At 37.6% G+C, this 21849-nt stretch overlaps 1 protein-coding gene across 1 annotated transcript; it reads right to left on the reverse strand.

Annotated features, from left to right (window-relative positions):
* Window positions 1-11764, reverse strand: GIMD1 (GIMAP family P-loop NTPase domain containing 1; the record flags this gene model as incomplete). The annotated part of the gene is made up of 3 exons (XM_081141082.1): window positions 11731-11764; window positions 9897-10291; window positions 1-261 (listed from the first exon to the last, which is right to left on the reverse strand). Exons 2-3 carry the CDS (start codon window positions 10287-10289, stop codon window positions 1-3), a joined length of 654 nt encoding a protein of 217 aa, XP_080997208.1. The 5' UTR covers window positions 10290-10291; window positions 11731-11764.
* Between the last annotated feature and the right edge of the window lie 10085 nt (window positions 11765-21849).

The following is a 21849-nucleotide window of genomic DNA, read 5'->3' on the forward strand; positions in this document are numbered from 1 at the left end:
TTATTTAAAGGTAAGAACTTGGTAACTATTTTCTCTTATAAACTCCATGATTTTTTCTAAGATGTTTATTCTTTGTTTATTAAGCAAGTTTCCTTTTTTATACTGGAAAATATATCTGTGCTGAACAGAGTTTAGTAGGGTTAGCAGCGTATCAGAGGCCTCGTGTAGGTATTCAGCTTCGCTAAACCCAGCCTCTTCTAGTTTATCTGCATGGGTGAAAAGAATGGCCGTATAATTCTTCCAAGCATGTCCCAGAAGTTCCTGAAAGAGAAGAGAAGTTAAATGTCTATTTTCCTTGGACTGTCTTTCTCAAAAAGGAACAAAGGAGTTGTTACGGTCCAACCTATGTTGGACAGTCAACAAATGTCTGTGTATGTCATTATGTTTCTGAAAGCTGATATATGTGATGGGACATGAGATGGGGTCATATAATGTAAGCAAATGGAGAGAGAGGTGTGGGCTTTCTAAAAAAGGCTTTAGGTCTTCATTTTATTTTACTATTATAATTTATGTATACACATCCTCAAAACTGTGTATTATCAGTGCTGCATATGATATACAGCTGTCCCCTCTTATGTGGGGTTTCACTTTCCATAGTTTCAGTTACCCCCAGTCAACCCTGGTCCAAAAAGATCCAGTGGTGTAGACCGTTCCCTTCACTTCATGTCATCATGTAGGCATTGTGTCATGTCACATCATGTTGGGGGCAGAGATGCTGACCATGCTCTGTTAACTGCGATTGTGAAAGGGGGGAGGGCACCTAATAGGAATAGGACCATAGTTGTTTAATGATTATTCACCTTACTAACTTTAGATAAGTTTTCCTACAGACCTTGGGAAACTGGAGCATGTGCTGCAAGAAGAAAAACAGCTGTAAAAAGATGGGGCACCTTGAGGCCTGGATGGTTCCATTGCTCAGAAAAGAAAATGCATTTCGAGAACAAAGGACAGGATGCACTTCAATTTGGTTACTATGCCTGGAGTCTTACACACACACACCGAATTCTGACCATTTTCTCAGGTCCTAGGAACTGGCAGAACTGGGTTTTAACACCATTAAAAATTAACTACAGTGGTACCTCGGTTTTCAAATGTAATCCTTCCAAAAAACCCTTAGAGTTCTGAAACGTTCTAAAACAGAGGCACCACTGTACCTTATCAGACTTCAAGTTCCTGGATGGAGACACACAGTCCCCAGACCCCGCTGCCATCCTGCTGCCCCTCACCCTTTCCCCCTTGCATGGCAGAGCTGATTGTATGTGGACAAATCCCACTGCTCTCCCATTTTGCTGGAAATCATGGAATAAATGCTCACATGTGATTCAACCTTGTCTCTGCTTCATTGGCTGAAGTAGCCGACAGGCAGGCTGGACCCATTGTGTCTGGTTTCCATCACAAGAAGAAGGTCAAGTACAGTACAATATGATATTCTAAGAGAGAGGGACCACATTCACATTAACTTTTATTACAGAATATTGTTATAATTGTTCCATTTTATTATTATTGTTAACTTCTTACTGTGCCTAACATACAAATTAAACTTTATCATAGATAGGTATGTATGTAAAGGAAAAAAACAGTATGTATAGGGTTTGGTACTGTAATCTGTGGTTCCAGGCATCCACTGGGGGGCTTGGAACATATCCCTCATGGGTAAGGGAGGACTACTGTATTTGCACTTACAACATTCAGTAATTTATATTTGTCTGTCTACCTAAATCTGTTGGACCCATTGAATTCCTTTAAGTCAAAGTATCTTGGCTAAGGGAATTATTGTATTTTTGTGTGTATGTAGTAATGTTGTGTTATTATTATAGCTACAAGCATTTTCTAAAGATTTATAATTACATAATCTGGTTATATGTAATGGAAAAGCTAAGATTAAAATACATTTGGTGATCTGGAACAACTACAAAATGTTACTGTGATTCTCACCCCCTTCACTTCACATGCCTAGAATCAAACACAATTTATCAGATGATTTCCTCTAATGTGGTTGAAAAACACTGAGGACTGGTGTTCCTTTGTTTAGTAATCTGTGGAAGTTGGTTATGTAATAAATTCTTGTTTGATTAGTGAAAATAAGCAGAAGTAATAGCATGTGGCAAATTGTTCATGCAATATGAAAGGCATCTAGAAATAACTATTGAACTTCTTTGAATATTTCCAGTTATATGAAATCATGACAATATGACAATAAAATAGCATTCCCTCCATTCCAGACACTCCCATTACCAAAATATTTCCAAAGCTGCTATAGTTCATAATAGCCAGAAAAATATAAAATGCTTAGGAATAAAACCAGAACCTCTAATAATCAGAAGAAAAAGGGGAGATTGACTAATAGTCAGTGCCAGATATTATGCTAAGCACTTGACATCTTTATCTCTTTTGAAGCTCAACATAATGCTTTCTTTGTAGGAGATACTTTTATCTCCATCATGACATGGAGAAACTGATGCTTAGAGAACACAAACCCATAGAAAAGTATTAGTACAAGCTCTAGTTTTAAAAAATCTTAAAAAATCGAAAGACAATTTGGGAAACTATTTTCAATGTATATAACAAATATAATATTTAAAAATGAAAATAGTGAAAGAATAAAAGGAGAGAGGGAGGAAGGGAAGAAGGAAGGAAGTAGGAAGGAAGAATCAGGACATGCAAATTTAATAGGAAAATACAGGAATTATGAGACAATATATTTAAAATTAGAAACATCTTGAGATCATGGTTACTCCCAATACAGCCTGGCTTTTAGCAGAGCTATTTATTTACACATCCATCTCTATTACTTGACTGTGAGCTCTTTGATTTAAATCAAAGCCTCTAGCACATTGTAAACTCTTAATATATTTTGAATTAATCTGGAATTTGGACCCTCACCATCATCTCAAATAGAAGGTTTAGAGTTTTATTTTGGGGGAGTTTTGTTTTTGTTTTATTTTTGTCTATACTTTTGAAGCTTAATCTTTGGTACACAAAATTACACTTTCCTGTAAAACCTCTCTTTTGTTCTGTAGTTCATTATCATGGATTTGCCTATAGTCTGCACTTTCTATTTGTTATTCAGAGGGACTTTCTCAGGGAATAGGTCCAAAATTTTTCCTCATATCTGTGCAAAATTTGTCTGTCTTCACCATAGAATAATTGTTTACTTCTAGTTTAAAAATGACCTGCTTTCAAGAAAATCTGAATTGAAGTTTCACGATCAGTACAAGAAAATAATTATTTTAACAGATTCTGAACTTTACACAAGAATTTTTCAAAGAGATACTTTAATTGAAATATTCTTATGTGCTTTTGAAGACATAAATTAGCAACACTTTAACCTAACTTTTAAAGAACATAGCTCTTGTGTAAATCTAAGTATGTATGCACTGCCACATTTTAGCTAACAATGACATGACAAAATTAACAGATCTCTTCAGAGTTTGTCATATATTCAGTATATTGTATCATATCTCCCATGGGAGAAGAGTCATAGCTGCAAAATAAATAAAAGGTGATGTTATGGGTTGAACTGTACCTCTTATGTTGAAGTTCTAACCTCCAGTATCTCAGAATGTGACTATTTGGAGGTAGGGTTATTGCAGATGTAAATTAGTTAAGATATGGTTGGAGGGTGGGCCTCTTCTCCATTTTGATTGGTGTCCTTATAAACCAGAGAAATTTGGGCAAAGACACGAATACAGGGAGAACGCCATGTGAACATAAAGATGGTGATCCATAAGCCAAGGAGAGAATCCTTGGACAGGTCTTTTACTCACAGCCCTTAGAAAGAGCTAACCCTGCTAATATCTATTTCAGATTCCCAGCCTCCAGAACTGAGAGACACATTTCTGTGGCTTAAGCCACTCAGTTAGTGCTACTTTGTTATGGCAGCCCTGGCAGATTAATACAAGTAGTTGAAAAAAATTAATGAAATGCTAAATATATGAGGTCTAGATTCTAGGAATAAAAAGATTTCTGGGTCATTTACATGAGAACCACTTTTGGTGATTGCTAAAAATGCATCAGAATCTTTAGGTTTGAAACCTGGAAATGTGAACTTTTAAAAGCACTCGAGGTGATTTATTCCTTCTGCAAATATTTATTGAGGGCCTACTTTGTTCCAGAGACACAGAACAAGACAGACGCATGTCCTGCTTCTAAGTAGTGGAGATTCTTGTGTATTAACTAAACTTAGAGCTGAGGAAGTGGGGCAGACGGGGAAAAATACAGTTAATTTTAATTTCAAGTGTTGTAATAGAAAATATATTGGTGCTATAGGGGCAGACATTTAGCCCAGTTTGGGGTGGGGATGGAAAGGGGGAGTAAAGGACAGGATGAGAAAAGCTTCTGACATGTGATGATGCCTTGAGCACAGGAATTAATGTGGGAGTTACCAGGCAGTAAAGACATACCAAGTAAAGAGAGGGACTGAGCATTATTGGGGATTATAAAGTATTGGGATTTTATTTCTATACAAATACAACTATTGATCCTTCATCATTCTTGTCTCTGGAAGTTTCTCAAACTTAGAGCTAGATGTGATATTCACTCAGTACATTGTAAATGTGTTTATACTGATAGTCATAATATTGAAATGTGAAATACAAGTTAGTAAATAGCTACTGCCCTTAACCCCTTGATCCACTACCCCAAGACCCACCCCTCAATATTGGTTGATGTATAGGCCATATTTGTCAGTAAGTATTTTAAAAACATCATTATATTAAAAACTTGTACAGTCCTGGCCGGTGTGGCTCAGTTGGTTGGGCATAGCCCATGCACCAGAAGGTTGCCAGTTCAATTCCTGATAAGGGGCATGCAGCAGGCAGCTGATAGTAACGCATTCCCTATTTATCTCAAACATATACTTTAAAGCATATTATGATTCAGGAAAAATGAACAAAGGCACCTAAGGAAAATAGAATTGTGAGTTCATTATCACTTAGGAGTCCATGTGTTCAGCCACTGAGAAGTTTTTACATGTAGATAATTATTTACGAAAAGATATTCATATCCTGAACTGTGAGAGAAATTGTACTTTTGAATAACTGCCAAAAATAGAAGAGAATGGTTGATTTAGCTTATAATTTTTAGATTGATTTTTGGCCGGAAAATAGTTGAAAAATATTTGAAAGTAGTGTCGCTTGGTGTATAGTCATCATGTCAGTGGCCAAACGTGCTCTCTGTGGACCCAGGGGAAGAATAATCACGGTTGACTGATACCTCACATGAAAATCCAAGAGCAAGATAAGTTAATGTAAGTTATCTGGTGTTAATAATTTAAATATAGTACTAAGCTAGATGGAAAATTTGCCATCAATCATGAATTTGTTTGGTTTCAGAGTGCTAATGGGTGTGAGAGTCCATCTAGTCCTTTTGGGACAACTAGTTAGGATGTAGACTTCATTTTCCCAGGACCTCACCAGCCCTGCCCCATTTGTTTGTGGTTGATGAAATCATAGCATCTGGACATTTTAGGGGGAAACTTTTAAAAAAGCCAAGTATTACATCAACTGAGAAAAAAAATTATCATGAACAAGGAGGGCAATAAGGACCCTTCTTTATATATTATGCTATTCCCTTACTCTCATTCCACTTAAAGCACTACATTTTCCTTTTCAGAGAGCCAAGGCTGAATGATAAGACCTCGTTAGGTTGGATCAGAGGATTTTCAACTTTAGAGATCATCTGTCCAAATTGCCTTATTTTACAGATGATGATATTGAGGCTGCGATGTTAATGGCTTGGCCACAGCAACATAGCTGATTGTTGGCAGGCCTGGGCCTGTAACAGAGGTCTCTGGACTGCCAGGCCCATGTCCTTCCCACTAAACTGGGGCTTCTCAGTTTATCCTTAATAAGCCGGTGAATTTTCTTCTCATATTTTTTTCTAAATTAATAAGAAAGTTCTTATAGTTATAAATCAGGGCTATGTAAGTTTGATTTCACTCTTACTTTCTTTTGAAACCTAGCAAGATAATCCCAAAATAAGGCTACAAATTATATGTCCTAATTTTAGAATAAGACAAATTCCTACAGTAAAATCATAATGACTGTAGCCAATGTCGATTGTATATTTGCCATGTGCCGGTGCCTGAGTTAATTTGCTATTGTGTGGATATGACATTATCCCCAAAGTAATGCAGTAAAGTGAACATTATTATCTTTCCCAATTTATCAATGAAGAGACTGAAGGTTAGGGAAGTTGTACGTGCCCAGGGTCACAAAGCAAGTAAATAACTGAGTAAGAACTTGAACACAGCTATAACTTATTCCAGAACCCATGCTCTTTACCTCTAGAATGTGTTACTCATATCTAGTAGATTATTTGAATGGCACCCATCACAATCTGAATAGTGATGATGACAATAAAAACAATGACAATAATAGTAATGTTCTGTGAACCTACTCTAAGGCACAATGCCAAGCACATCCCATTTATTAAACATAACCCACAGGTAAAATCATCTCTATTTTATAAGTGAGGAACTGAAGCCAAGAAAGTCTTAGTAACATTAGAGTCATATACCCAGAATTATAACAAGGCTTATTTTTCAACTAAATTCTATCAAAAAACCAAGCAGATGATCTTTATTTAGTATTTTCAAGCCTTGTGTTGGCCTTTCTCAGCCTTTTGTATACATATCCACCTATAACATCAGTAGTCATGTTCATTCTAAATAAAAAATAAGTGTGTAAAGCCTGATTGTATACAGTAATAATAGCATGATAGTGGAAAGAATGTACTTGTAGTCAATTCATGCATCCAGTTCTTAGTGTTTGGCTACATGCTAGCACTTTCCTGATCCATTATTTGTGGATTTATTTATTTATTTATTTTTATTTTTTAAAATATATATCTTTATTGATTTCAGAGAGAGGAAAGGAGAGGGAGAGAGAGAGATAGAAACATCAATGATGAGAGAGTCATTGATCGAGCCCACAACCCGGGCATGTGTCCTGACCGGGAATCGAACCCGGATCGCCTAGATCCTAGGTCGACGCTCAACCGCTGAGCCACGCCCAGCCAGACTGTGGATTTTTTTAAACATTCAAATAATATTCAGATACTATTAAAAAGAATCACTCCTTTTATTTCCCAATTTTGGGGAGATGACTCGCTGGCATCGCTACAGTTTTACTGTAAATTAGGAAAGGCCTAACAAAAATTAAGCAAAAGGGACCATTTATGGAAATGTCTCAGTTGTCACAGCTGGAAGACTCTAATGCATCTGTAAAATATTGCAGCACAGATTGAGAGAGACATTTAAAGAGACAACAGGGAGTTCCAGGAAAGGAAGGGGCACTTCTCTGGCATTGGCCTTACAGACTCCTCCCAGGGCGGGAAGCAGTGCCCTCAGAAACGGGGAAAGGAAAATGGTGAAGGCAGATGTTCTGCTCCCCATTTTGCATCGGTCTGGGGGGGAAAAGCCAGGGTGTGTCTGCAACAAGAGGACCTTCACAACTCCCTGCCCCTTCCTAACAGCTGCTGGGCCTGTTGCAGATTCAGACATTCTGCAGCTGCTCCCAATGTGTGAGCACTTCCAGATGGCTGCCACCAGTATCAGGGAGAGGGTCCTAACAGCCAGCCTGTGCTCAGGTGACCTTCCACAGAAGATAATGCTGGAAGCCCAAAGTAGGACTGCGGTGCCTCCCAGGGGTTGTGGGCCCCTCGGGATTACCAAGTCTCCACTGCTGAGTTCTCCTGGGAGAGAACTTATTTATTCTGGGAAAAACTATTATGGATCCAAGTTTGGCCCTAGCCCATCTCTTCCCTGCCTTCAACTCCTGAATTGGACACTAACTTATGGAAAACAGCCATATGAGAAGGCTGTATGCCAGGTACCATTTAAAAAGATCAGAGACATGTGTGAATCAACTTACTTCTATAAAAAAAATTAGGGGATTGTAACATTGTTCCATATCCTAAAACTGGGAAAAAAATCTACTTTCAAAATGTATGTCTTCTAAATACCCTTTTTAGCTCAGAATAGGACCAGCATAGACAAAAATTTGGAGACATATTAAGAGAGTCAGGTTAGTTTTGAGAAATAATTTGTTTATGTGTTTACTGAATTTACTGAATTACATCCATCTATAGCTTAAGCTAAATGTTTATTTAATAGCAGCTTTTAATGAACGTTAAAAACTGCTATAAAATTACACTGATGGGAAGCCGCAGGTTTTCTCCATTTGATTTCTCCCCAGAAATGGTGTTTTCAGTGTGGGCATTTGATTTCTCCCCAGAAATGGTGTTTTCAGTGTGGGCTTTATTAGTTTGGGAGAGGTTGATGGGCTTCCTTAGAGGCCACTTTGTTTCTTAATTGCAATCATCATCTCTTGCTCTTTGGTTTTGTACAGCATGCCCTTGATTTTTCAGGAGTTGAATGATGAGGATCTTTTTTTTATACTCTAGTCACCCTAATGTTTTCCTCTTGTTTCTTGTGATTGCACATACGGACTTTTTTTTTTTTTAGAAACATGCTCAGTTACTGAAAAATAAAATGTGTGTCTGCCATTTAAAACTGTCTTATGCCTTTACTAGTTAAAGGAGAAGTCTTTCTTTAAAGCAAAGTGTACTATCTTTCTAAGTGTAACAGATCCTATATCAGTATGATCAGAGCTGGACCAAAAGGAAAGTAGTGTTTATACAAATTTTCCCTGAATGAAAAATACCTGCTCTCTATTCTCCATGGACATAACAAAGCTACCAAGTAATATTAGTGAAGTCCAGCAGTTAAATTCGGGTGGCCCCAGATCAGAGAAACAAGAAATGGGATAGAATGGAGCAGCCCAATGAGCAGTTTCCAGGAATTGTTGGTTGTCCAGGGGCCTTGCTGATATATGTATGTATACTGTATGCAGGAATTACTCCCTCCAGCTCCTGGGTGTAACTATACCCAGGACCTCTCCCCTCCCCCAGACTGGCGGAATGAGCCTTCAACTTAGCGACTTAAATAAATGAACGAACAACAGGGATGGACCACAGGACAAAGGTGGCATGTGTCATTTATGGTCGAGGTCCCCGTGGTCTTCTCACAGCTGGAATGGAACAGTTTCTGACTGGCCCTACAGATTATGAGGCAAGCAAAACATGTGATTCATGGTTTCTGTCCCACAGATGGAACATAGATCTCTCCTGAATGTTCACCTCCATGGAAGTCTCAGTGGAGTCTCCTTTCGCCCTAGTCGTACGTTACACTACTTTGGCCCTTGATGCATTGTCTTATACTTGTTTGTCTACTTGTCTCTGCCAGACCCTAAGCTTTTTGATGGCCAGGCTCATATATTATTCACCGATCATTGAGCTCTGAGCAGGTACTCGGTACTGTTCAATGACTGAGTGAGTGAATGAACATCCACTTGTTGGTCAACTAGAAGAGATAGTCTCCTTGATGTTAGATGGATATCACTCAGTATTTTAGTTCAGTGATTCTGAAACTTAACTGTAAGAAATATATGGAAAGTTCATGCAAGTGCAGATACGCAGGCTCCACTTTTGAGATTCTGTTTCAGTGGGGCTTGGATGAATCTGCACTTTCAACAAGGATCCCAGTTGATTCGGGCACAGATAATCTGAGGGCCACATTTACAAACTTATTCAGGTTTACAGTTTTTACGGGTTTGAGACTTAGTTAACCTCTAAATTTTAATATCTCATTTTTTAAATGACCCTGTTGTCAAATGACTGACTAAATTCCTCTAAAGAGAATTGTAAAAATGACTCAGTGGGAAAATCAAAGCATTTTTACTGACTCGCTCTATGTGACCAGCACTTGTTTTAAATGACTTGTTTGAAACTTGCTTTAAATTACTCTTTTAACCAGTTTTTCTAGCTCTTTTCTGTTAGGATAACGTCCTCCAAGTGGAAACAGTGACACTAGTGTAACTGCCTCTCTGTATTACCTGGATCATCTGGACCGGGGGAGATGCCTCCTGTCCGCAGAGGGGCGTGTCTGCTCTCTGGACCAGCAGTGCAAGATGGAGACCCTCTTGCCCAAAGTGATGTTCCAGGGCCTCTTTGATCTCCTGCTTCACATGCTCCTTGCTCAGCCTGCTGTGAGGATAACCTGGAGTGTCCAACACCCGGACCTGCAGGGTTATCTCTTGCCCCCCTCGACGCATGAAGCCATGGAGGTGACAACTGCGACCCAGACTACAATCTTTGGTCACAGAACATGGAGCAAAGCTGCTGTGGAAGTCAGTGCTTCCCAGAAGAATGTTTCCAGCAGAACTCTTTCCACTCTGGGTCATGCCAAAGAGGGCCAAGTTGATGGTCATCTCTTTGGAGTCCGTCATGGCTGTGAGTAAACAAGAGCTCAGCGTGAGCAGGTAGGCTTCTAGGCTCACCCCATGCAAAGCTTCTTCCCTGGCCTGGAGCACTCCAGCTATTACCTTCAATTTGCTCTCCCCTCAATTCATAGTGATGAAAGCGTGCAGGGGTGATTCACCAAAGTGGAACATCCCAGTGAGGAGGGAAGATTGAAATGATGTCAGTAGTTTGCAATGGGAGAGAGAGAGGAGTCACATACAGACAGGGAAGGGAGGAGGGAGCAAGAATGACAGGACTATGAGAAACACCCACCAAGCGCATACCCGTGATGGAAACCATATTAGCTCGTCAGTGTGGTAGGTACGTTGGTTTAGGAATGGGTGCTAACCTTCCTAAGTTCAAAGCTAGCAGCAGTATTTGAAAATTATTCACTCTTGGAGAAGCAGAAACAAAAGAGTGGAAGAAATAGCCCCCTTTGCATTTAAACAATGTCCCCCACCTTCCCACCTCCCACCTTCCCACTGCTTGAATACACAAGCGGCATCTGCAAAAATCGTCTTTCCTGGCCTCCTGAATGCTTCTCTCTTATGAAGCATGAATAATGTTAAAGAAGACTTCTGTTTCTGTTCTAACACAAACACCTTGAAGGAACCTCACACCCCTATACAAAAAAAGTCATTTCTGGGACCCCCTCAAAGTGACCCCAGGTCACCCAGCTCATTCAGCAGTGTTGGCTGCAGTTTAATCACTCTAATTTTTTTTTTTACTAATGAATCCGATGCATGATTTAAAAAAAAGAAGACTTCCCCCCCCCCCCCCCAACCAGGCAACATTCTGATGAAAATGAGAACTACTTGTAATTTCTGTTAGGAAATAATTAATGAATCATTTCCATAGCTCTCCACGGTAAAGTATTGACTCCTTAATATAGAAAGTAAAGTCCAGCGCATTGTGCAGCTCAGTTAGGAGGGAGGAGAACCTTGGGAGACTCTACTCCATTTACAACATCCCTAAGTTGTAGTTTAATTTTACGCAGAACAGAAGCCCCCCGATAGCATTATAAAGTCATCTTTCATTTTCATTAGATCAATGAGGAAGGGCCACTGGCCAAGTACTAAGGCTGCTCCACTACTGATTCAGAAATAAGGACATTTCATATTGCATATTTATTATTTTTGTTTATGACTTACATTTCTGTTATATGGTTTCTATGTCCTCTATATACCCCTCACCCCAGTCTACCCAGACCCTAACACGAACACCTTGAAGGAACCTCACACCCCTATACAAAAAAAGTCATTTCTAGGGCCCCACAAAGTGACCCCAGCTCACCCAGCTCATTCAGCAGTGTTGACTGCAATTTAATCACTCTAATTTTTTTTACTACTGAATCTGATGCATGATTTTTAAAAAAATTAATTAAGGAATCCCAATCCTCTTGCTGTATGGTCACCCACTCCCACATACCTTTTCCAATGTTGAAAATGCTTTTTCCACAAAAACTTCCCTCGAGCTGGTACAGGTGTTCTTCAGTATGAACTTTAGCCTTTTGACATCATTATTGTACCACTCTGGGACTGATACTATGTTTATTTTATTTAGTTAATCTGTTACCAGTATCCTCTCTATAAATGATTAATTGTGTCTCTCTAATCAGCACTGACTCTTTCATGTACCTGACAGACCTGTAATTTCAGCAGGTACTTCCTGAAACTTCTGCAGCCAGGATTGAATTCTTTGTTTTAGGACATTGCTAATATAAATAACTTACCTATAGCCTAAAGTACTGCAATATTGCTACGTGTTAAACAGAACTAGACATTCAAAAGCAATGGTTGTGTTTTTTCCTATTGTGATTGATGAATAATAATACTTTATGAAAATTTCAACAATTTGACATGTAATATATGTGAAATAAATAGATATTGACTTCATAACACTGTCAAGTTCATAAATTCAAAAATTCTTTAAGAAAACTCTCTTGGCTATTTCCATATAATGGACATTTATTATTTTATCCTAATTGATGCAATCACTAGAATAATTATATCAGCACATGCATTTTTCATACCAATTAATGATATTCAATAAGTACAATTTACTATAATTTGAAGGCAAAATTTTTTTATTAAAATGGGGGTTTTATTTTGTTATTGAAAGCTTAAATTTGATTTTTCCACTTAGTAGATAACCCATACTTTTCCAAAATACTTTCTTGTGTGTAAGATGTAAAAAACCTTCATATGATTATATTCTGGTTCATCTCCTGAACCCCTCAAACAGTCTCTGAAATATATATTTTCTGTGGAGGAATCACGGAGACATCTGGAATGCCTTATAATTTCATGGGCACAAAGTTAAAGTCTTTTTCCTATGTGACTATGACAAGGAAAACGCGAGCTGGATTCATTCATCTGACAAGCACATTTGGTTTCTTGAATGAAGCAGAAAGAACGTCCCCCAGGTGGCAGTAGCAGCCTGTTTCCTAAGAATTTATTTTCACTTTCTTGCTGAAACCCCAAACTGGCATTCTTCAGCCAGGCAATCTACATCAACACATAACAAGGCCTTTTGAATAAAGGCAAAACGAAGCCTTCTTTCCTACGTTCCTTATAAAAAGTGGCACATGTACAAGATTCTTAGTTTTTAAACCTTCCACTTCGAAAACATAGTTTGAATCATTTGCTAAATGCAACATTTGACTGTTTAAAAAATAATATTCAGAGTTCAGATGTGTGGTCAAAACTCCAATGAGTCTGTAAAATTTTAAGATAATTTTCAAGAGGTTTAAGGGAGATTTCATATTTGAATCAACTCAGAGGTCATATAGAAGAGTAATGCATTAATATTAGGTGATGAGAAAGGATTGGTGTTAATTATTTTTGAATTAGGGTGAAAAACAACTTGAAAAATCACCTCACTCTTTTCAGTAACTTGGCTGAATATAATGTAGCAGGGATAAAACTGTATCATTTTAACAGCTGGCTCCAGGATTTCTCTGAGAAGGGGAACCACCTCTGTTTGAGGATAGTTTGATCAGCTGTTTAAGGTAGAATGGGGCCCTGAAAACATGAGCCAAGCTCATGTAAAGGGATGGCCAAACTGTTGGGGATGGGGGAAGGGTCAAGAAAGGGGTAGTAAAGGTCACCTTAGTGTGAAAGTGAATTTTAATTTTTGTTTTGTTTTTAAATATTGTGAGCATTTTACTTTTATTTTATTTTATTATTTTATTTTATTTATTTTATTTATTATTTTATTATTTTATTTTATTTTATTATTTTATATTATTATTTTATTTTAATTTTGACAGAAATTAATGGGAAGGCCTGAGGTCCACTCTAGGTTAGCACAGGACAGGGACTACAAAAGGTGGAGGTTATGAAAGGGCTTCTGAACTGAAATAATTCAGAACAGGCAAGAGGTTGAAGCTAGAAGGACAATAGTCCCTAGGAACTTGCAAGAATCTTTGGGAGGACATTAGACTTCATAATACATGAAATGGGATATTATGTGTTAAGGTGACTCTAGGTGACATTAGTAAAAACTGTACCTCAAATTATGTGTGCGCAAGCACGCACACACACACACACACACACACACACACACACACACACACACACTATATTAGGTTGCTAGGAGCCATAACAGAGTATCATAGACTGAAAGGCTCAAACAACAGAAATTAATTTTCTTAGAGTTCTGGAGGCTAGAAGTCTGAAATCAGATGGAAGTGGATTGGTTTCTCCTGAGGCCTTTCTCCTTGGCTTGTCAATGGCCATCTTCTGTCTATGTCCTCACGTGGTCTTCACTCTGTATGTCTGAGTCCACATTTCCTTTTCTTACAAAGACGCCAGTCATATTGGATTAGGGCCCACCCTAATGACCTAATCATCTTAATTATCTTAATTACCTCTTTAAAGGCCCTATCTCCCAATACAGTCACATTCTGAGGTACTGGGGAGCTAGAGCTTCAACATATGAATTATGGAGAGATACATTTCAGTCCATAAAACACATATTCTGTGTGTGTGTATAAAATTATATAAATTATATGTCACAATACTCATTAAAATTCTTACTCTATACTTCATAATATTGAGTTTTAGTATAAATAGTTCTTGATTTATAGCAATTTTTTAATGTTTTTATTGATTTCAGAGAGAGAAAGGAGAGGGGGAGAGAGGTAGAAATATCAGTGTTGAGAGAGAATCATTGAATGGCTGCCTCCTGCAGGCTGGAACCCAGGAACGTGCCCTGACAGGGGATCTAACCACGGCTTCCTGGTTCATAGGCCGACTCTCAACCACTGAGCCACACCAACGGGGCACTAACTTATAGCAATTTGATTTAAAGATACTCTTGACCAGCCAGGCGTGGCTCAGTGGTTGAGCGTCAGCCTCAGATCCAAGAGATCTCGGTTCAATTCCCTGTCAAGGCACATGCCCGGGTTGCGGGCCTGATCCCCAGCTGGGGGCGTGAGGGAGGCAGCTGATCAATGACTCTCTCATCATTGATGTTTCTCTCTCTCTCCCTCTCTCTGAAATCAATAAAGATATATTTTTTAAAAAAAGATACTCTCATGGTTTTAGACAAATTCCAATTTGCATTGGCTTGAGCTGTGAACCCCTTGCTCATGTGTTATCTTTTCATATAATAAAGAAGCCACTTAGAGTAAGACACGGAATCTTTACTTATGATGTCTAAATGACCTTAACCTTCGCCAACACTGCTCCAAGTCAAGGGGAACACTAATAAGCAGGTTAAAGTTGGTGGTGATTTGATTGATTCAGTTTGAGGTGGTCTTAGAGTAAGACATCAGATCTCACCTTTCAAAAAATTTTAGAGAACAGTGGTCAGCAGATTAAACTTAGGGGACAGATGGTCCTAATTTGAACATAGTATAAAAGTTCCTGGAACAATGAAGAATGCCCATGTCTGGGCAGAAATATTGATGGGAATAGTAGGCTTGAATCCAGACTTGGTTGGTTTATATTTTAAAGACTCTACCCCTCCCATCCCCACACAGGAACACTTATGTTTTTTGTTGATGTTGTGGCTGCTGTTTTTTGTTTGTTTGCTTTTTTGTTTTCCTTCTGAGTATTTGTAATTAATTTTTTAGAATTATAAAAAAATAAGTGCTCTTCAAAGCATTTAGGAAATTCAGAAAAGAACAGAGAGAGAAATAGAATCACTTTTAAATCTTTAATACCTGGGGCCCATGAGGCAATGGCTCCTCTTGGGGACAAAGTAAGTACATTTCTCTTTCCAAACTACCCACTTCCTCCCCTTATTTACTGCCCTTCTTTAAGAACCACTACAGTAATGAGAGGCATTACTAATGGGATTATGTTTAGCATGTGGACTGTGTGGAGTCAAGAGTAATTGTTGGCAACCAGGATACAGTATTTTGCTATGCTACTGCATTTAATTTTCTAAGATTTATTTACAATTTTAGCAACTTTATTAACAGTGAGATTTGTTTATGGTTTTCTGTTTTTATCTTATAAATTATCAGGTTTTCAGACCAGGAATATGCTAACCTCTTAAAATGAATTAGAAACATTTCTTTCTTTTATGGTGCTCTGCAATTACACATCCCTAGAAGGTTTGAAGAAACTGTCACAAAAACAGCAAGGCCCAGATACCTTCTAGAAGTCATTCTTGGACAACTTAAAAAAATTTCTGTCATAGTAATTTGACTCCTTTGTGCCAACTTTGGTGACTTACAGTATAATCAATACATTTTTTTACCCATATTTAAAATTTTTTAAAGTATAATCACCTCTATTTCTGGCATTAGATTCCATTTCTTGTTCTGACATGCTTATATATAAGGTCCGGCTTTACAGACTTAATAAATGTTTGCATGTGCATGTGTGTGTATGTAATTAACTTTTGCACTTTTATAGTTTGAAATGTTTCCATGAACATAAACAAAATTTATAACCTGATGCCTCTAGGACATAATGATTTGACATACAAAACTAAACTTTTGGCCACCAAATCTGAGCCATTATTGAAAAGATAAATTCAGTCTTGAAAGCAAGAGAAAAAATCAATAAAGTTTTAATTCTATACTTACTAAAGGAAAATTAAGTGTTGAGAAATAAATTTCAGGACAATAAACATTCTCACTTCAGATTCTCAAAGTTGGTCAAATGATCTCAAAGCTCTCAAGCTTTATTCTTGAAAATTGTATGTTAAATTTTATTACCCTAATTTATAACCTCTTTGGAAAAAAAATTTTATTCATTTTTAAGAAATAAGATAGAGTATAATGTAAAATGCCACAGAAGATACATTAAAATAATTTTATATGTCAAAGATTTTATATGTTTCAGTCCACTTACCTAAAAAATAACATGCACTCAACCTACATGAATAGATGTATTTTATTACCCAAAGGCACAGAAGCTGAAGGTCTCATTATAATTACTAAAGCTGTTAACCCCTTGGCCTCTGAGACAAGACACTAGGCTGGCTTCACTGTCTTTGAGATTCTAGGTATGTCACGCATATTATTCAATTTCAAAAATTCATGACGTATACATTATAATAATGTGCTGGGAAGTACTAGAAACTTCTCTTGTCATGATATAAAGCAGTGATTTTCAACCTTTTTCATCTCATGGCACACATAAACTAATTACTAAAATTCCATGGCACACCAATAGATATAATTTTTGCCAATCTGACAAAAATATGGGTAAAATTTTGATTCATTCACATTGGATGGCTACTGTGTTGGTTGTTGTCATTTTTAAAATCTGACAATCTAAGGGAAAAGAGGTCAGTGCCCCTGACTAAATAGTCAAATATTGCAGGTTTGAAAAATTCTTATGGAACACTGTTGTGCTATCGACACAGGTTGAAGATCGCTCATATAAAGCATCATGAATGCCATGAGTAGCAGTTAAGAGATGCCACACCTAATTCTTCCTAGACTTGATGCCACAAAATCTCCCATTTTTACTGGAAATATCTTTTTTCTTTTTTTTTTTGCAAAATAGTTTAGAACCTCAAGCTAATAAAATAGATGGTACATGATAATGACTATAACTTTTCTAATATATTTACAATCTTCCTAGGAACCTAGATTTTGACTTTTTTGTTTTGTTTTGTTTTTTCAAAAAAATGTAAATTTGTTTCCTTAGCAATAGTTGTGGTATGGAGCTAACTTGCCAGATACTGTCCCTAGAGTTTGCTGATACCAAAGTGTCGGAGATCCTAGACCAATAAAAAATACTACTGATTACAGCAAGACCAAAAAATCCTCTAAGTTCCTTAGTATCTTCCCATCCAATATTGAGTTTATGTAGGATGTGTGTGTGAGGGGGGTGTTTGTGTGTTTGTGTGTATATGTGCGTGTTGCTTGTCTAATGATGGACTGCAAGCACCAGCTAAGCGATGTAAAAGATGTCATTCAGAACAATAGGACTATCTTATCAGGCTCCTATCAAAGAGTGGCAGCTACATGGGTGCTATAGTCGCTAGCATTACATGCAGGTCTTGAGTGCTTCCAGGGGATAAAATATTGGATGGCAAAGCTCTACTATATAGCAGCCTTTTATTTAACCTTAAAAGATAAAACAACATAAGAGTACTAAATGCACTTTTTGTGTCCTGAAGAATGAATTTGAGATTTCTAAATTTCTAACTACAGTGGTACCTCGATTTTCGAATGTACTCTGTTCCAGGAGCCTGTTCAAGCTCTGAAACGTTGGAAAACCAAGGGATCAGCAGCCGACAGCTGGGACTCAGGATCTTGCCCTCTGTGGAATCCACGTGGCATGTTCGACTTCCGAGGCGGGTTCGAAAACCGAAGCATTGCCTTCCCAGTTTACTGTGTTCGGAAACCAAAATGTTCGCTAGCAGAGACTTTGGAAACCGAGGTACCACTGTATACTGAGGGGTGACAGAAAAACTAAGAAGAATCAGAGGAAGAGTGACGTCCATTGCAGGTTTCTAGACAATGCAGATTCCTAAGAACACACTGTAGAAAGGGAAGTAGAGTGGTGCAGAAAAGGAACTGTCAGTTTCGTGTTTGCGTGTACGTGTACGTGCAACGTTATACAAGCTCAGCAGAATATAATAGAAAGCTGAGACTTTTGTAGCACATGTACCAGGCATTGTTTTAGACACTTTAATCTATGAACTCAAACAACCTGCTGAAGGCTTTTGAAAAAATATTAATGTATCTTTGATGACATTTTAAAGGACTTCCAGGCATAGAGAGGGTGAGTGATTTGTTCATGGTCATAAAGTTGGTAAATGGCAGAGCTGAGGTTGCTCTTTTTTCAGAGTGGAGTTGTTGATACCAATCTGCTCAACTAGTTGCTATTTTCATTTCAGCTGCAGCACTGGGCCAGAACAATAGGGTTGTTCGCCAGAGTGCAGAGATGGGGAGAAGAGACACGGGAAGAAGGCAGAGGAACGTGAGGAGTTGGATTTATCAATATATATAAACTGGTACTCTGTTTTTATGCTTCTTTCCCTAAAAATGTTTTGGGAAAACACTTAAAATATAAAATCAAGAAATGCTGGGTTTTCTAAAGGAAAAGTTAAAGTTATCCAAAGTTAGTTAAAGTTGGCAATAATGTGCTTTGCTTCTGTTTTGGGACTAATCTTGTTGATCTAGGCCACTTTAGTCACAAAGACTCCCCCCAAATCCCAACTGTGACAGAAACAATAGTAATAGTAATGATAACAGCTGTACTTTATGGCCAATTATTGAGAAACAGGCATGTGCTAAGTGCTTTATGGGAATTTTTTTTATGTACTCCTCATAACAAGTCTGTGTTGTAGACACAATTATTATCACTTTCCCAATGAGGAAACTGAGGTTCAGGAGAATTCTCCCAAGGCCACACACCTTAGAAATTGCAGTGAGGGAAACCCAACCCAGGTCTACCTGAGTCCAGAGATCTTATGTTTATTTATTGTAGCATAACATGAATATATATACAAAAGGAAAATGTTCAGTGCTTTGCACAAGTCTTTTGCTTTTGCTCCACTTAATTTTGGTCATACCCAATAACTATCATAAATAATCATGTTGTTCAAGTCTTATACTGACCTGGTAGTGTACCTCTGTGATCGTGGTCCTGCACAGTACATCACATCCTGCTTGTCAGCCACGTCTCCACAGAAATTAACAGGCATGATTTAAAAGTCAGAGGCAGAGCTGGTGAGAGAGTGGGTGGTAAGTTCTAAGAATGGTTTTCAGGTGCTCACCACATGAGCTAAGTGCAAAAAAGACAAATGCTAAGGTCCATACGTTGTGTGGTCTATGAGAGATGAGGTCAGTAATGTAACACTGTAGTGGTAAATTTCGAAAAGAGACATATGATATTTACATAATTCCTAAAAGGTGAAATTAAATAGGTCTGGATAAGAGCCATTATCTGTGCCAAGCATGATTATATGAAATTGAAGTCATTGCTTTACAGTATTGCTATAAAATTGCTGGGCTCAAAAACAAACTGTAGGCCCGCAGTATTTGGAGACATTTATCTGAAACATATTGTTGTAAGCTTAGATGTGGTGGAAGAGTTGAATTTGTTCTTCTGGCCAATTTGGGAAGTTATGCAGGATATTACAAAATAAAATAAAGATCATGTTTACATACTCCAATAGTAAACTTAATTTGGCAAAAGAAATGGCAAGAAGTATATTGCATATCTAAGTGGCTTTATGGCCCAAGGTGATCCTTTGTATGACACTAATTTTATTATCAGTCCTGATTTATAATACTTTATTTTTAAGGGCTGAGCCAGATATTCCTTAAAGCAATTTCTGAATTCTGTAGTGTGCACAAATTTACATTATAATCAAAAGACAAATGATAACATTTAGAGAAGATGTTATGCTAAATAAATGCATAGATGAGACCACAGCCTGGTGTAAGGACAAGGTTTCAGAAGTGGTGTTTCCTTTTTTGTGAAATGGAATCAATATAACCTTGTGGGGCTGGTGAGATAATGCATATAAATTGAATGAAAGACTAAATGTAAAACGACCAGTGAACTGCTTGACACATAGAAAGTATTCATGAATATTCAACATGCCCCAAATGGAAATGATTATACTTGCTCTAACCCTCTCATGTTCTCTAGCTTGGTGAGTAGCACTCTTCAGTAGAAACCTGGAAGTCATGAATAATTTTTTCCTTTATTTCAACCTAAACTCTTCCAACTGGTTAAGAAACATTACTGATTTTTCCCTTTAAACATTTGTCCAATGCATCCATTCCTCTTCTCTGGCCCCGTTGTATGGTCTTACTTCAGGCTTCTTTGGTTGACTGCTTGAATATAATGAGATAATTTCTGAAATGATGCCTCTACCTTCCAGTCTTCCACTTTATTCTTCATATTTGTGCTACAAAGACCTTTCCAGGGTCAAATATGATCATGTGTAAAAGTCTTCACGAGCCCCACATTTTTCTATAGGTTAAAAGTGAAACTGCTTAGTCCTAGACCTTACCTCTCTCTCCATCCCTACTATGATCTGCAGCTGTTAATACTCTAGCCAAAGCCCATTCCTGTTCTTCCCCAATGTGGTCACGGTGTTCCTCCTACACACGTCTACTCATTCTACTAAGTCTGTCTGGAATGCCCACCGCCCCCCTTCTCATCTCACTTGAACCCTTTGTCTGGCAAATACTCATTCATCTTCTAAGACTTAAAAAATATTTATGATATAAGGATAAAAATATAAAAACATAGAATATAATTCAGAGTGCCAAAATAAATTCTTACATTTACAGTAGTTTCCTACAAAGTGCAAAGACAATTCAAAGGGGAAAGAATAGTCTTTTTAACAAATGGTGCTGGGACAACTAGATCCACATGAAAAAAATGAAGTTGGACCCCTACCTCATATCATATAAAAAAATTAACTCAAAGTGGATCATATATTAAATAAAATAGATAAAACTATATAAATCTTACAAAAAAAGATAGCTGTAATTCTTCATGATTTTGGCTTAGGCTTGATTGTTTTAGATATGACATCAAAAGCATAAGTGACAAGGAAAAGAGAGATAAGTTGGACTTCATAAAAATGAAAAAGTTTGTGCTTCAAAGAACACCACAAGAAAGTGATAAGGCAACCCATAGAATGGGGAAAAAAACACACAAAAAAATTTGCAAGTCATATATCTGACAAGAGACTCAACCAGGGGGTAAAATTACATATATATTTATCTTACAACTCAGTAATAATGAAAGGGCAATGGAACGATGGACAAAATATTTCAATAAACATTTCTCCAAAGAAAATATGCAAATGGCCAATAAACACATGAAAAGATGCTGGATACCAGTAGTTATTAGGGAAATTCGAATTAAATCCAAAATGAGATACCACTTCAAATCCACCTTGGCAGCTAAAACTAAAGGATAGACAATAACAAGTGTTACTGAGGATATGGAAAAATTGGAACCCTCATAAATTGCTGGTAATGCAGCCACTTTCACAATTCCTTAAAATGTTAAACATACAGAGTTACTATATGACCCTGAATTCCACTTTTTGAGAGGTTAGTTAAGCTACTCCATGGTACTTCTGCCTTGGTATCCATTGTTT

Source organism: Miniopterus schreibersii (assembly GCF_964146895.1).
Source record: "Miniopterus schreibersii genome assembly, chromosome: 1".
NCBI lineage: Eukaryota > Metazoa > Chordata > Mammalia > Chiroptera > Miniopteridae > Miniopterus > Miniopterus schreibersii.